We start from the raw sequence: 17,823 nt of genomic DNA, 5'->3' as shown, positions 1-17,823 counted from the left end.
ATCCTTTTTAAACCTTAATACTCAATCAAGGGGAGCATTTAATAACGGTTTCAAGCAACACAATGGCAAATAAAGATGTCTTCTTGACTGACTTGAATGGGGGGGTTTTCACTTAATGAACAAGAATATGAAAGTAATCAAATTAAAATTCTTTGTTGACCATAGCTTTGTTGAAAAAAGGAATAAGAATATGACAGGAGGGTTTTTTCGTCAGCAATTGCATACAAAATGGTTCACAGCTCTTATTTTGGAGGAAAGGCGAGGCGCAAACCCCGTTCCCATGAAATCCCATGCTATGTGCAGCTTGTCTGTACGGTTAGCAAAACAGCTCCACAAACCGGAAGCCTCGCTGCCATTAATCCCTACGATGATTTTAGTTACACGGGGAAAAGCCTGGGAAGCGTGTTCAGTGGCTTGAGATGTATAGATTAATATGCATTAACATCTTTTAGAGATTCTGCTAGCTTTGGGTAAGTTTTTTTTTTTTTTTTTTTTTTTAAGATGGATATCTTCATCGGAACCGATACCGAACTAGCCTAGTTTTCCTTGTGGTTGCCTCGCAAATGGATATCTAAAGGTTCTAGAGTGCACTACTTTACCGCGTAGCCGCCATCCCGACACACCCTGTGTAGTGCACATGAACAGGAAGTGTCCAGCAATTCGGGATACAGCCTGTATCTTGGGCTGATAGGTAGCTAGCAGCCTTTGGAAACGTTATGCATTTAAATGGTGAAATAGATAGAAAACGAGGTAACACGTTTAAGACTGATTAAATAATCACCAATGAATCAAACATGGTTTCTAATACATTTGTTTGCCGATCTGTATCGAATAATTAATCGGGGGGGAAATGGGTTACACGGTGCCGCTGGGAGACAGGAAGCTTGGGATGTGAGCTAGCTTGTCATTCTGCTGTCTTCTTATAAGTATAAACTGTAACACTAGCATTGAGTTATTTATAATTCAGTTTAATACAAGCTTAAAGAGTTTTAAAACGTATAAAAAGACCAAAGCAAAAGAAACATATTCCGGATACATCCAGAATTAATGGCACCCCTTCAGAAATAGGGGGGGGGGGGGGGGGGGTTTGCTATGCAATGATTCAGATTTCCGTTTAAAAATGTGAACTCGGAGAAATGTTATTCCGAATTATTTATTCCTCATTTCAATGTATTACTGTCGTTTTAAACTCTATAACTCGTCTATGTGAATAATGGCGGTATACTGACACCACAAACTGCCAGTACTAATTGGTGGAAAATCAGCGTGTAATTCTTATAATAAAGACCTTAATTGGTCTAACTAATGTTATTAATATTAATGAAGGTTTATTTAATATACAACGTTTAACTATTTTTTTTACTTGTGCAAATAACCAGGAAGACATCCACAACTACTACTTCTCCTTCTTTCGGCTTCTGCCATTAGGGGTCGCTACAGCTGATCATCAGTCTCCATACACCTCTGTCGTCTACATCTGCCTCTTTCAAATCAACTACCTGCATGTCTTCCCTCACCACATCCATAAACCTTCTCCTTTGTCTTCCTCTTTTCCTCCTTCCTGGTGACTCCATCCTCAGCATTCTCCTACTGATATACCCCATGTCCCTCCTCTGCACATGTCCAAACCATCTCAATCTCGCCTCCCTCACCTTCTCTCCCTTCTCTCTCATGTCCTACATGTGCTGTCCTTCTAATAAACTCGTTTCTAATCCTGTCCATCCTCGTCACTTCCAACGAATTGATTCGTGATCCGCATATTCGATTTGGCACGTTTTACGCTGGATGCTCTCCCTAACGCAACCTTCCCCATTTATCCGTTTCAGGACCATCACTAAGAGTGTGCTGGCTGGTGCAACCTAATAGCTGGGTTAGATTTCCAGAACATGACTAAAAAAACGGAAATTGACAGAAATCTTGCTGTCACTCCAGCAAGAATGTAGTAATTTGGTGAGACAGTCATATGATTTGTCTGAAATGGTTGTTTCTGATTGGATGTGCTTCATGTCAGTTAATTTTTTAGACCCTGTAGTCTATCAGGGTAGATTTTTTGGGAGGGGCGGGACTTCGTGGGCTTTTTCAAATGTTGAACGCACATTTTCGATACTTCTGGTAAGGAATCCAGATGTTGCTCTAGTGCACAGATGCCCAATCTAGGGCCTGTGGTGACGCTTGCTTTGGCCCACTATGCCATATATGAGAAAAGGAAGCAAAAGGGAAAAATGTCATTGATAACGATTTAACATATTATCATAACCCTTTTTTGTTATATTTGTAAGCATTATCAGTAATTCAGCTGCAGCCCAATCTGGAAAAATAAACTTTTGGAAAATGAGGACTAGTTTTATGTCATTAGGTCACTGATGCTATAAGCATATGGTATATCAGCTTATTGATCATTGAACTCTGTTGTGCTATAAATGGGATTATTTCCAGAATTATAGATTTATTTATTTATCCCAATGTTTCATAGCGTTTTGTTTTTTATTGTACTGTAAGTTTCATTTAATTTGAAGATTTCAAATCAAATTAAGCAGTTTACAGAGTAATGTTTTCAGTTGACTTATTTCTAAATATTATAAAATCATAAATAAGGGAAACCATAGCGGCTTTAATTTTAATACAATCCACTTTGGTATAAGGCAACATTTACTTTTGGGCCCACAGCCTTTAATGAAGTTGAAATTTTTTTGGGCTCTTCATATTCATCTTTTTGTTGTTTTATTTATACACCAACAACAGAAACTCACTTCAATATGCAACAATGAACACCAACATTTGTTGTTGTTTTTTTCATCTCTAATCCCGGTCTTATCCAAAAAAATAAACACAACCATTAGTGCAATCCTACTTAGCAAATACAATTGTACAGTGTGTTGACCAAGCGATAGAAAAATAGTATCCAAACCTAAAATAGAAAATGGGTAAGGAGGGACTCAATCTCAGAGAACACGGTGAAGCTGGAGAGTTCGGGCCATGCCCACAAAGAGGCTGTCAGAGTTTTGACCAAAATAGTGGTAGATCGGTGAAGAGGGTGCCTAATTTTTATTCGAGTTTTAAAAAGTCAACATCTCTCATCCAGCAGGAGTGCAATGGAGGATGAGGGCTCTTCCAGTATTGAAGAATTAAAACGCCTAGCCAAAAGGTTAAAGAAGGCTACAAAGTCTGAGAAATAAGAAGGCAAAGAGTGGCCAGGTGGGAGAACCCCAAATAATCCAGTAATTGGGCAAGGTGAAATTTTGACAGAGGTAATAGCTTGTAAAGAGGCAATAATTTGCCTCCAGAAAGAAAACCGGTCAGGACCAGAACACTTGTCCCACTCAGGGTCAATAGAGGAGTTAATACGTTCAGACCAGTGGACTCTATCTATCACCTTGCACTGTGTAATCCTGTGACGTGCACAGAGAAAAGAGCAGTTAACCCTTTTCAAGACCGCTTTTCATGTCGCCTCATTGATGTCGGTACCAATGTCTTGAGACCAGACAATGCGCAGGTTATCAGAGGGGAAAACTGCAAATTAACAATTATATTCACTTATTTCGAAATAGACCCTTTGCACAAGTATCCGCACCCGTAGGTATGAGGCAACCACCTGATCTCATTTGGTAGATTAGATCATTACACATATCTGTGACAACTAATGACTAACAAATGTGACTAACAAATCTGCTTTATATTCTGCTAATTACCAGGATGTGGAGCCCAAACACCTGGTTGCATTTCCCTTGTGCAATAGATAAAGGCTCTAATCATATAACTAAATCAAGATATGGTTGCTAAGACACAAAATTGATACATGAACATGACACGCAATTAATACTGAATTGATATTAAATATTCCCTGTAATAGTCATAAATTCAATGAGACATTGCAAATTTTTGAGTCTTTTTCATATAAATCTTGTTTTGCCTGTTCATCAGAATTTTACCCAACGGTATCGGATGTGTTTAATGTCTCGTTCTCAGGTTCTTCCAGCTTTTTTGTAACTCGGTGCTGGAAAGATGAATGGATTGTCGGTCAGCGAGCTGTGTGGTCTTTTCTGTTGCCCTCCTTGCCCGAGTCGGATTGCAGCGAAACTGGCCTTCCTACCCCCAGAGCCCACGTACACTTTACTGCCTGAACTGGACTCGCCCCCGAACATAACTTCAAACCAGACCACCTCAGGCCTGCGCTCTCGGCTGGGTCGGAGAGCAGGGGCCGGAGGAGGAGCAGGAGACAGGGGTGGAGAGGGCAGGTGGAAGCTCCATCTGTCAGAGCGAGCTGAGTTCCAGTACTCCCAAAGAGAGCTGGACAGGACAGAAGTCTTCCTGACTCGCTCTAGTCGTGGAAACAAAGTGGGATGCATGTACATCCGCTGTGCCCCCACAGCCAGGTAGAAACTCTACATTTGTTAATATTAATACGTTTAACATATACAAATGGTTTCCTTTATTTATCAAGGCTTTCTGTGATTACTAGCATAGGCTTTCTTTAACATAAATAAACACATCCCTGGCACAATTTTTTTTTTTTTTCTCTCAAATGTGTGTGTGTGGGTGTTTTTCCTGAACAAATGAGCTGCTATTCATTTAATTGTAGGCTTGCGTAATAATGCAATCATCATTGTAATATTTTTATTTTGTATTACTTTTTTAACTATGATCATTTATCACTTATTATAATTGTCTATTAAGAGCAATTATTCAATTTGAGCTTCATCAACTTATTTTTATTTAGTATCAGAACAAAGCCATGTAGATTTCTCTGATAGATTTTATAGCATTAGAAGCCTGTTTTGTAATTATATATTATTTGTTAAAGGATTAATAGGGTTGGGTGTCTGTAACGATTACCCATGTTGATCTCCGCAGGTACACGGTGCTGTTCTCCCACGGTAATGCTGTGGATCTCGGTCAGATGAGTAGCTTCTACATTGGCCTGGGCACACGCATCAACTGCAACATCTTCTCCTACGACTACTCGGGTTACGGAGCCAGCACGGGGAAGCCGTCCGAGAAGAACCTCTACGCTGACGTAGACGCGGCCTGGCACGCGCTGCGCACCAGGTGAGCAAAAAGCATCTACGTTGCGAAGGTCTGCTTATGTGCTATTTTACCGCTTCCAACCATCTGTGCTCAGACTTGACCTCCGAATTGCTCCAAATTACGTGAAGTGCTGATACTTAAACCATGATCGTGGAAATTTATAGAATGGAGTCGAGTGTCCTCCTCTCGAACAGTGTCTAGAGGACAGCCAAACATCTGATAAACCTTACGCAGCATGTGACACGAGATATCAAGTAACCATAGAGGTCCTACACAGATCATGCAAAATGGTGTGTAGTTAATTGCAAAAGTTTGCATGTCCATAGAGGAAAATAAATAAAATTAAGCCACAGAGATATTTTTAAACATTTAACACACATGGTTCCGTGGCTTAATTAATGCAATGTTGTTTAATAGGTTTAACCTCAGGGCTGGTCAAAGCGAACGTATTACAGCCGGACTGTAGTACCTGCTCTAATTCTTATCATAAGAATCATAAGAATGTCTTATCGTTTCCATACTAACAACTCGTTCACATGTTATGTAACGTGTTTGTGTTTGAATGTTATCTGGTCTTCTGGCTTCGCTCATATAATACCCCGGCCAGGCTGATTAAATTCAGTACATCACTAAATCTTGGCTCACAGATGTTTCATCACAAGTCCATGTAGTTTATGATCAAATTAGTGAATTATTAATGAATGAATGAAATTTATATCATTGTAAAAATGTGCACCATCTGTTGTGAAGGGGAGATTTTTGTTTAGTAATCTGTAGGCTTACTTTTTTTGCACTTGAAGCACCTTTAAAAACCAAATCCCGATCTGTTTGTTCTAATCGGGCCAGATGGTTTTTTTTCCTTAACTCTGCCTAATGTCCTACACGATTTCATCAGGTCTAGAATTTAGGCAAAACGTTTTGTAAAATAGATGTTTGACACAAAAATGTCACAGTAAAAGAGTTTGTTTTTGCCTTCAATTTATCTCTAGGTATGGGATCAGTCCAGAGAACATCATCCTTTATGGTCAGAGTATTGGCACGGTGCCCACGGTGGACCTGGCATCGCGGTACGAGTGTGCTGCTGTGGTCCTTCACTCCCCTCTCACCTCGGGTATGAGAGTGGCCTTTCCCGACACCAAGAAGACCTACTGCTTTGACGCCTTTCCAAAGTAGGTGCTTCCACTCCCTCTCAAAGAAAGAAATCAGAGAACACAATACTCATAATTAGTTTTTTTTTTCTTTTTTTAAATAAAAGACTAGGTAGAGGCAATAAATACACAACCCCTGATATCAGGACAATTTGGTTGGCTTTGTTGCTTGTAGATCATGACAGTGTACTATTGTTCAAATCACAGGTATATGATAACAGTATAATCAAAGTACCTGTGATTGAAGATTATACCAAAACCCCTAATCTTGAACTGCACAATTTTGGGTGAGTCTGTGCTCATTATAGCCCTGTATTATTATTATAAGGCTTACAGTGTAATCTGATGCGGTATTCTCCTGCAGCCCAACCACCTCGTTTTTTTGTGTGTTTGTGTTGTGCTGGCCAAAATGATTTTCACTCTTCGTTGTTGTAAAGAGCGCTTATTTGAGTTACGAGATCCTGCCTGGCAGCTCGATTGAATGTGGCCATGTTCTTCTGTCCTCTTTCTTCTCAACCAGGCAGTTCCACCCACAGAATTATTGCCCACTCAATTTTTCTTATTATTTTTCCCCCTCCTAGATCCCATTATGTGTAATCATACAAATCATAATAATAATGTGAGCCGACTTTGTTTTGGTAAGAAATGATTATGGAGAAAAGTGACACTTGTGCTTTTCATAATGGACACAGCACAAAGAAGCGAAATTCATATGTAGGTCTAGACTGATGAGACGAGAGGAGGAGGAACTCGAAAATGACCTTTTAATGCATTACCTGAGATTAAGATTATGAATAATGACTGTTGTACAACTGTTTACGGCTGTATTAAGCATGTTAAAGGTAGGGGTCGACCAATTGATTGGCTGGCTGATAAATCTGCCTAATTTGCAGCACAATCGGCCGATGCCAATGCATTTATTAATTCATGTTATCTAATGCAAGCACAGGACGTACATGCGTGGTTTGGTGTAGGGCTGCAACTTCTACTACGATTATTTTCGACTTGACCGATTAGTAGTTGCAGCCTTATACAAAACCGCCCGTGTACGTTGTGCACTTGCGTTAGTAAACATTACTTTCAAATACCAGCAGGTGGCAGTAGTCTGTATTCGGCATCCAAACGAGTTTACCGAAAGAGAGAAAACTGTCTGCTAAGTTGCGAAAACAGGCGGCAAGAATGACTGGTGTTTGAGTTCCCTCTATTCACTCCATCATTTGCTGTCGTTAATAATCATTCGGTTAACTGAATAGCCAATCAGAGTTTTCTCTCTGAGTAAGCGTGAGCACACAGAGCAGACGTAAATCTCAGAGAAACGGACTCCTATCGTAAATCAGTGTTATTACGCATCACCCCCACCTCTTTTTCAGCATCGAGAAGGTGTCAAAGATCACGTCTCCAGTGCTGATTATCCACGGAACCGAGGACGAGGTGATTGATTTCTCGCACGGCCTTGCCCTGTTCGAGCGCTGCCCCAAAGCCGTGGAGCCGCTGTGGGTGGAAGGGGCCGGCCACAACGACATCGAGCTCTACAGCCAGTATCTGGAGCGCCTGCGCCGATTCATCAGCCAGGAACTGACCGCCCAGTATGCCTGAAAAGCCTCTGTTTAACGCTCAGTCCAGGTGAAACGAACACTCCAGTGCCAACTTGAGGGCCTGCTTTAAATTTTTTTCTACTCTGTAGGCTGGTAAACATTAACACCTGGACGGTTGAACATCTTCGAAGCAGGACCTCGTGGGTCCAGTTTAGCAGGGCGAAAAAAAAAAAAAAACACCATAAACTGTATTGTCATTATTTCTTCATATTATTGTATTATGATTATATTATAATTTCTTTTTGCTCAAGGCATCTACAAGGAGACTGCCATAAGTGCAATTTCATAGATTAGTTCCTGTTCGGTTTAATATTTTGGGCTAAAGGATTTCATGATTTCTGCTCTTTCCTGTATGTCTGCTCTCTGCTGGACAGATTGGGTGTTTTGTCTGACCTTGTGGAGACCATTATATGGGTCAGGCGTGTATGTATTGATTTATTACTGACTCTTCAAAACGCTTTTTGAACTCAAGCACCTCTTTTATCCCTTGTTCAGTTTAATGCCAACCAGCAGAATCTCGTGTGGTGTGTGTGTGTGTGTGTTTAACAGGACATGAACTGAGCGATACATTTAGGCAGCAAGCAATATAACTAGGGTTACTGTGAATAAGGCAAAGATGTATGGTTATTTTTTTATTTTTTAACACCCCGACTCTCATCTTTTTTTTCCCCTTAAGCGCAATTAACCTTCTCATGATTGTAGCGTTTTTTAAGCACGACACTAAGATTACGAGTAACCAGTAGTTTGTGTTCTCTATCCATCATATTCTGTCGACGTTCTTCCCTTTCTCATTCGTTTTTTTTTTTTTTTTTGAGCTCTTGAAGTCTTGTAGCGATTTCCCTTAGACACTGTTTCACACATTCACACTCTCTCACTCTGTCTCACTGTGACACTACACATTAGCTGTTCATACATCATATCGGTGCCTCACCTTTTTAATTTACCTGTTTTCTTCTGCACTTCGTTCCTCTCTCTCTATTTTCCGATCTCTCTGACTTTGTTACGCTCCTTCCTCTTTCTCCAAGCGGCAGTGTCTGTAAAGCTTAAGAGATTCCGAGACGTTTTCGTACATAAATAAATAAAACAAAATAGCTCGTTTGTAAGATATCCTTTCTTCTTTTTGGTATTTCTTATTGCAGACTTCTTTTTTTTGTAATCTGTTCGACATTTTATTATTTCTCACAGATTAGCTATACATAATGCATATTAAAATCATAATGAAGAACTTGCAAATCTATTTTTCTAAGAGTAAGTTTTTTTTGCTCTAATGCTCTAGTTTGTGTCGAACCCAGAGCCTTTCTTAAGAGACCGGGCAATAGTTTTATTGCTATTTGGTTGTCGTGAAAAGAGGATAATTTCACCGTATCCCTAAGATCATTTGTCATCGATCTAAAGCCACTTTATTAAGATCAAAATCTCCCTTTCAGTAAGATCGTCCAATTGTACAAAATCGATTTCAATTCTGAATAAATAACTTTTCATCTCGAAAACGCAATAACACCATAATTACGCATGTGTACGCTGCAGTCTCGCACCGTAAACGCTCGCACCCTCGACACGCCAAAATAAACCTAAACTATATGATGCAGATGTTTCCCGAAAAATTTTAGAAGTCCTCATATTTAAAAGAATTAATGTATTATTCTTTTTTCCAGCTGCAACCATGTGTATATCATGTTTCCGTTGGTAAAATAAATTTTTCTTTCCCTTTGTGTATCCTTTTCTTAGCTGAAGAATGTATGTGCTGTAATGTAACTAATTAATAAAAGTGATGATGACTACGTTCCAAGTCATTTTAATTGACGCAAATCTGGTTCATTTAAACGTGTCGATAACGTTAAAGCTCTGGATTTAAGTTTGATTGTAGTAAAAACACAGATTTATTTTAATGGCCTTGTTTGAATGCATTAAAGTTAATAAACTAAACACAATAATAAATGAATAGAAAAATGTTGTATTACCAAATTGAATGTTGGTAATATGTCATGTTAATGTTAAAAATGTTGGTTCGGTTAAGATTTGCATAATCTTTATTATTTGAGACTGCAATTCAATCTAAACGAGATACAGGTACAAGACTACGCTTCCCACTCCATAAACCTGTATACAGACTGATCTAGACGGAGCAGCATCGTGTGTGCAGCAGTAATGTTTGGAAACAAGCGATGTGGTATCTGTATTCCTGGACGAAGCTCAAGGAAAGCTCTTGCTCTGTTCCTAGATCCTGATGGCATTTTCTAATCTGGACAGTCTCCAAATCTTCCTTTCAAACACCCAAACCCCTAAAGACTGAACATCTCATAATTTCCAGCATCCTATTTAAAGGGGACTCAACTTTTAGTTCTCAAAATGGGAATCGCAGACTGTAAAATCCCCAAATCAAACGTTAAGACAATAATAAATTTCTACATCTAAAAACTTTCTTTCATCTTCTTTCATTAGGGGTCGCCACGGCGGATCCGCCGCATGTTTGATTTGGCACGTTTTTACGCTGGATGCCCTTCCTTACACAACCCTCCCCATTTATCCGGGCTTGGGACCGGCACTAAGAGTGGCTGGGGTTGGTTCCCTGACCTGGGATCGAACTCGGGCCGCAGCAGTGAGAGCGCCGCATCCTAACCACTAGACCACCAGGGGACCTCAATTCCTACATCTAAAAAAAAAAAATTAAAAAGAGCAAATGTAATAGGGCTCAGCTATAAACAAAATAAATTACCTTAACTTCTCTTTTGGACCAAAAATTCCGATCATATACACAAGATGCAGTATTGGACACTCCAGACTCATACATGCTTTCCGGTGAAGAACCCACCAACACGTAACCACCATGTAACCACAGCAAAACAAACATGACCTTCATATATTAATGAACTGCAGTACTTTTAATGTCATAATGACATAAAACAATGTTATTAATTTTGAAAGTTATATATGTGGGAGCAGGCACATGCACAGGTACATGCACACAGGCATCAATACTTGTGCACCTGCCTTTTTTTCTTTCTATAGAGCAAGTGCTCTTTTTCTGGGGAGATAGAGAAATCTCCTACTTAAATGTTAGGTAATAGTGCTTGAAGATTAAAAAATCAATAACAAATGAGAAAAAAAAAAATGAGGCAAAAAAATAATTCCTATTTACACACATTACATAGAAAGTCGTCCTCTGTTACACTGAAACAGAGGGAAATTTGAACACAAATCAATAGATTACATGCCGTGAGGCCGGGCTGGATGAACAAAAGACTAAGATACCTGTGCCTCAAATGTACCCATATTGTAATATGATATATGGCCATATATGAACATACATATAAATGATAGTTAATATATGTGAAGATACAGTATATGAACATATTTTTAGTTGTTGATTGCTTGAGACATATACAATAAAATATATGTACAAACACGTGGAAAACGGCTTTCTACTTACTATCTAATGTTTCTATACATATGTAGGATACATATACTTTAATATATTGCGTAACAACATTCATGATTAAAGTAGAACATAATATATGAGATACCTGGTGTTGAGTTGGAATTAGTGACTATGTAAAAGTAATGACACAGATGATAATGCAGGATTTGCTCATGGGACTATTCAACATTGATACACTCCTAGAGAGTAATTTGAGAAGCTTTTTGGGCATTAGAAGAACAATAAACAAACATTGATGGAGATGCATGTTTTTCCCTGCCCACATTAGCAGGTAAGAGCATTCCCATTTAGAGCATGTGGCACGGACCATGTGACCTAACATGCGAAGTTATCAAGACAGATTTTGAGAATTTGTTACTTGGTAACGTCAAGCAAAAACGTTTAAATATTTTTCTTTACTTCCAAATAAGGAAAAAGCCTGTAAATGAGCATATAGATGTTTTACATTTGTTATAATGAACTATAATGTCTGTAAAGGTGTTCATTAAAATGTATTAGTAAATACACATAATTGTTGCTGAGAGGAGTAAAGCACTTTAGGATGTTCTGCGATTAGAAAATAATCACTTAACGTTAAATCTATTTTGCAGTGAGCCACATCACACATTTTTTTGTTTAAATTCACATCCTGCTAAATTTGATTTCTTACACATTTTCCTATTAAGGTTAATTACATATGCAATGAATAAAACAGCTATGGTTATGGTATGTTGGTTTAGGAATCAGTGACAGGCTTGTTGCCCAATATAAAGAGAAAGAAACGATGGAAAAAAACAATGTTTGTGTGTCTTGAAGACACTTTAACACTCTTGTTTGTTTACATCATATCTTTCATATTGCTAAATCAGTTTGTCTCCATACAAAATGTGTCTCTCTGTCAACCGTTTTTCAACCCATTGCTCAAAAACAGCATGTGAGAAGATAATGTAATATACACTATAGCGACAAAAATGTGTGGAAGAGTCGTATGTGCTTTTTGAACATTCCGTTCCACATTTAGTCTCCATTTGCTGTTATAATAACCTCCACTCACTCTTCAGTGAAGATGTTCCACTAGATTTTGAGGTGTGGAGATTTTTACTCAATCAGCTACAAGCGTGTTAATAAAGCTAAGTACTGATGTAGGCAAAGTGATGAGGCCTGGGATGAGGTCATCGTACCGATTTATCCCAAAGGTGTTCAGGAGGGTTGAATCAGAGATCTATAGCAGGCCACTCAAGATCTTCCATGCTTAACCATTGTGCACATTGTAATGCTTAAGCAGTTTTGAGACTTGAAAATTAAATGCTACCACGTCAAAAAACGTCATATACAAGTGTGTGTCTTAAACTTTGTGGCAACAATTTGGGAACGAAGCACATATTGCTGGAAAAGTCAATACTTTGTCAAGACTTTTTTCTATGTAGTAGTCAATTATAGGTAGTCGTCGACCAAATCTTACGACCAAATCGTGTTACGACCGGTCTGTCAGTCCCAATCGTGGTCGTAAGTCGACGACTACCTGTATAATACACGACTGTAACCACTAGATGGCAATGTGTTTCTTTCTTTTAATACATACAGTGTTAATCCTCGTCTCCTGCCTTGCATTCCTTAAACTATTTTTATGCAAAAGGATCTTCTTAGTTATAAACAAGAGTTTGAATAAGTATCATACAAAGTATAAAACATCCACTTGCGGCTCTCATAGTAACTAATCACATCTCTGCAGTAGCAGGATGAGAATGATTTGCTTGATTAGCTGCAGAAATATTCTTCACACAACTTACTAAGATGATGATTACTGTAGTACATAAAAGTGCATTTTGTTTTAGATTTCTTTTTAAAGTAAATTTAAGCTTTAAACTTTAACTTGTAGACTTCAAAATGTTTTTAATTTAGATTAAAACAAACATTAGATCATTCAACCGATTACTCATTTCAGGCTCGTGCTTTTCTTATTATATTGTCAGATTATTTTGATTTGTTCTAGAAAGAAATGCTTAGAATGAGTACAAATGTCTTGTTATAGGTTCAATAATATTATATTCGCTTTATTGTGATCTTCGAACAGAAAATAGATAAATGAGACTATATGTAAGATAGTTGCTAGCACACGCTACAATGTCATTTTGTGCGGTGTATGGAATGCAACATCCCGAAAAAGTGTTCTTGTCCTCCTCCTTTTATGTCGTTACACTTGCCTAGATCTTAAATTTCAGATTTATTATCACAGCATTGTGTTCCAGCTGAAAAACAATGGCACCATGAAACTGTAACATCCATTCATCTTTAGTAAGTACTTTGCCTTTTTAAGAAATCTTCACATCATAACCTTGTGCTCCAGAACATATGATCACATGCACATTATCAACTTGTGCTGTTAATATCATGAACAGCAGCTACGCTAATTTCTCTCCAATGCTTCTCTTTCTCTCCCCATCCCGAGGCATCTTGAGGTTTGGACAGCTCCAGTCACGTCCCACCTCATGAGGATTATGGACCTTTGAAGAAGTAGATGCCGAATTCGCAAACATCCCGAACCATCTAGAGACGTACCAGTGCCAATTGGATCCCACTACATGTGTGGAGTTTGACAATGGACCTCCTGGAGTGTTTAAAGGCTCTGGCATGGAGAAGCTAGTGCTGGATCTGTGATGATCACAAATTTTGAGCTCAGTAGCTCCTAGTTTTTATAACCATAAAGACTGTATAAGACTGTAGAAAGAACATTACTTATAATCTTATACTCCAGTACTCATGTTAGTTCTCACTCTCCAGTGTTTTGTATTGTTGAAAGATTTATGATCACACTCTTGATGTTGGTTCCCCTTTTGAGTCTGGTTCCTCTCAAGGTTTCTTCCTCTAAGGGAGTTTTTCCTTGCCACAGTCGCCATGGCTGCTCATCAGGGATAAATGCACACCATTCACCTTGACTGTTGATTTCTGTAAAAGCTGCTTTCAGACAATGTCTGTTGTGAAAAGAGCTATAGAAATAGACTTGACTTGGTCATCAGTGTGGTTGAAGTGGGAATAATTACCGGATGGGAAGCATTTTAGATCGTATAGCATAACACACTGAATCAAATTCACCTGGGACAATTAGGAGCTCGGTATATTTTTTGGAGGAAACCATAGAACTCTGAGGAAACCTACATGGACACAGAGACAGCATTCCCAAGCTCAGGATTGAACCTGGTTCTGAAGATTTTTTTGAACACAGTCGAAGTCTCCTCATCGTCTGGAATTACTGGAGATGCAAAACCACACGTATTGCTATGAGTGAATTTCCACTCAGTGCTGAGATTCTTACTGAGAAGCGAAAACCGCTTGATTGTGATTGCGGTCTGTTAGCTTTCACTTCGTATTAGCCATCCTATTGTGCTTGTTTCAAAGCGAGCTTTCAACCGGCAGTTTTCTCTCAGTTACGGTAGTGGGAATGGCACACCCTGCAAATCTTCCTGCTCTAACACACTCAACCCATTTTATGAAAGACTTGATAATTGCCTGATGAGTTTTATCGAGTGTGTTAGAAGCTGAGGAAAGACAATAGATGTGCTTGATATGTGGTTCTTGCCCCTGGGAGCGAGAATCCCATTTAATCAATCCCTGTATTGCAGACTCTTTTCATTTGTGGTATTGTGATGGTGGAATTAATTGGCCAGCTTGGTGCAGATTCCCTCACAGCCTCCAAAGAAAATTCCTGCAGAAGATCCAGCTCTTTTGAAGCACCGGATGTTCATCAAAACATCCCAGGCTTTTTGTGAGCCTATGTGTCTATGTAAATGTGCACACTTTCTTAGTGTTTCTCTCCTATTGTGAGAAACATACTAACATTTTGGTGAGGAAAATATTACAAAATTTGTTGCAGTTGTGAATCAACTTTGTGGTAAATATATACTTATAGATACCTGCTGTAGCACTGATAGGTATCTCAAACAGTGAGAATGAATGGCATTACCAAAGCAAGAAACTCAATTAACACAATTCAACCAGTATCCTTTCACTACAGCCACAGCGCATTTTTCACCTACATAATGTCTAGCAAACGCATCAATATTATTTCCAGGTTTCTCTTCATTTTTGTGCATTTATGTCCCATGCATTCTGGTTTTTAAGGGGTTTTGAAATTGATGCAAATTGTGGGTTCTTGTGCTTTTCTTGAAATGTGCTTGTTGTAAATGTCCTTGTAAGTAAATCTGCAACCCAATCAATTTCCTTCCCTCTGTCAGTCATTGTGGAATAAAAAACAGCTATAAAATTCAGACGACGCGTGTGCTTGTGCAGTTTGCTACAGATGCAGGTTGCAGCTTTGACTACTGAAATCTTATTAGATATAAACTTTAACCAAAACTTTTATTCGGATGTGCTTCTGCACAACCAAGAGAAATGCTATAAAATTAAGAGAATAGATTATGGGGAATAATTCTTTACATAAAATGATAAAAAAAATTGATATTAAAAAATATATTATATAAAATGAAGCCAGTGATTCTAAAATAGTCTCTCTCTCTATATATATAGTACAGACCAAAAGTTTGGACACACCTTCTCATTCGAAGAGTTTTCTTTATTTTTATGACTATAAAAATTGTAGCGTCACACTGAAGGCATCAAGGGCTATTTGACCAAGAAGAAGAGTGATGGGGTGCTGCGCCAGATGACCTGGCCTCCACAGTCACCGGACCTGAAACCAATCGAGATGGTTTAGGGGTGAGCTGGACCGCAGAGTGAAGGCAAAAGGGCCAACAAGTGCCAAGCATCTCTCGGGGAACTCCTTCAAGACTGTTGGAAGACCATTTCAGGTGACTACCTCTTGAAACTCATCAAGAGAATGCCAAGAGTGTGCAAAGCAGTAATCAAAGCAAAAGGTGGCTACTTTGAAGAACCTACAATATGACATTTTTCAGTTGTTTCACACTTTTTTGTTATGTATATAATTCCATATATAATTCCACGTGTTAATTCATAGTTTTGATGCCTTCAGTGTGAATCTACAATTTTCATAGTCAGGAAAATAAAGAAACATCTTTGAATGAGAAGGTGTGTCCAAACTTTTGGTCTGTACTGTATATATATATATATATATTGCTTTTTTTTTTTTTCATTATTATTTTGGCCAAAAATGTTCTTATAGGTAAATCATCTCTAATTACCAATTGTCTGTGTGTGTGTGTGTGTGTGTGTGTGTGTGTGTGTGTGTGTGTGTGTGTGTGTGTGTGTGTGTGTGTATGAGTGTATTCAGCTGCACTGTCAGTTGCTCCTTAAACATTAGTTAGATTTCGATTTCGATTAAATTTGTTCTGTATCATGACCAGTATTTGTAGCAGTGTGTGTGTGTGTGTGTGTGTGTGTGTGTGTGTGTGTGTGTGTGTGTGTGTGTGTGAATGTGTTCTGCCTTATGTGTAACTCATTATAGATAATCAGATAAGTACATTATTTTTTTAACCCCGCTTTACATCAGGCTACTTTGCGGAACCATGGTTTTTTATAATTTTCTTATCAAGCATGAAGGAACACTTCCTCACACTGGAGACTCCTTCACTGAAAATTCTCCGTATTGTCACATTATTTGGTAAAAAATATTTTTTTAGATTATACCACAGCACTGATCTGACATTAGTCCTAGCTGTAACATAAACATTGGTTCTATCGTTACTATAGTAACAGCTCATACACAAGGGGTTGAATAGTGGATTCTTATAACCATGGTCTGTTGGGTATTATTTATTTATTATTCACCAGAATGAATCGTCTGTTACTATAGAAACAAACACGTATTAGAATGAGTGCATGAATAATAATAAAATAAAATAGAAACTGTGTTTTGAATTACGGCCCAAACTATTGGCAGAGCTACTGCTGTGGAAAATGAATCAACACCCTCTGACCGATCAGATTTAAGAATTTAATAGTGGTATGAATGGAATTGTAAAAATGTACACACACACTCATGGAAAAAAAATGGGCCAAGCCATTCACTGGTCACAAAATCAGCAGAAAATGAAATAAGTTCACTCCTGTGCCAACATTTACTAGTTTTGGGGCAAGAAACAGGGAAATTCACTTGTCTTCTAGTGTGCAATGGTTAAATTATGATTAGGATTCAATTATATATATATAATTATACTGTATATAGTTTAAATTCATGACCAATAATTTGTTGTTTTATATATATATATATATATATATATATATATATATATATATATATATATATATATATATATATATATATATATATATATATATATATATATATATATATATATATGTATATATAGTACAGACCAAAAGTTTGGACACACCTTCTCATTCAAAGAGTTTTCTTTATTTTCATGACTATGAAAATTGTAGAGTCACACTGAAGGCATCAAGGGCTATTTGACCAAGAAGGAGAGTGATGGGGTGCTGCACCAGATGACCTGACCTCCACAGTCACCGGACCTGAACCCAATCGAGATTGTTTAGGGGTGAGCTGGACCGCAGAGTGAAGGCAAAAGGGCCAACAAGTGCCAAACATCTCTCGGGGAACTCCTTCAAGACTGTTGGAAGACCATTTTAGGTGACTACCTCTTGAAGCTCATCAAGAGAATGCCAAGAGTGTGCAAAGCAGTAATCAAAACAAAAGGTGGCT

At 38.3% G+C, this 17,823-nt stretch overlaps 1 protein-coding gene across 2 annotated transcripts; it reads left to right on the top strand.

Moving 5' to 3' along the window:
• Positions 1 to 264: 264 nt before the first annotated feature.
• abhd17aa (abhydrolase domain containing 17A, depalmitoylase a) lies at positions 265 to 9,551 on the top strand. Of its 2 annotated transcripts, none has more exons than XM_083524745.1 (5): positions 265 to 470; positions 3,967 to 4,373; positions 4,852 to 5,046; positions 6,015 to 6,194; positions 7,544 to 9,551. In XM_083524745.1, exons 2-5 carry the CDS (start codon positions 4,003 to 4,005, stop codon positions 7,767 to 7,769), a joined length of 972 nt encoding a protein of 323 aa, XP_083380871.1. In that variant the 5' UTR covers positions 265 to 470; positions 3,967 to 4,002; the 3' UTR covers positions 7,770 to 9,551. The 2 variants fall into 2 exon arrangements, with proteins under 2 accessions (XP_083380871.1, XP_083380872.1); XM_083524746.1 differs by lacking the exon at positions 265 to 470 and adding an exon at positions 668 to 750.
• Positions 9,552 to 17,823: the final 8,272 nt, after the last annotated feature.

The sequence above is a fragment of the Silurus aristotelis genome (genome assembly GCF_946808225.1).
Source record: "Silurus aristotelis genome assembly, chromosome: 22".
Taxonomy (NCBI): domain Eukaryota; kingdom Metazoa; phylum Chordata; class Actinopteri; order Siluriformes; family Siluridae; genus Silurus; species Silurus aristotelis.
The sequence above is the reverse complement of the archived record's forward strand: the minus strand, read 5'-3'. Positions and strand labels throughout refer to the sequence as shown.

What these genes read in the sequence shown, in the direction of transcription:
- abhd17aa (XM_083524745.1), top strand. Translation starts at nt 4,003, where the DNA reads ATGAATGGATTGTCGGTCAGCGAGCTGTGTGGTCTTTTCTGTTGCCCT. An exon ending in TGGCACGCGCTGCGCACCAG is followed by an intron (nt 5,047 to 6,014) that starts GTGAGCAAAAAG and finishes ATTTATCTCTAG; the next exon opens with GTATGGGATCAGTCCAGAGA. An exon ending in TGCTTTGACGCCTTTCCAAA is followed by an intron (nt 6,195 to 7,543) that starts GTAGGTGCTTCC and finishes CCTCTTTTTCAG; the next exon opens with CATCGAGAAGGTGTCAAAGA.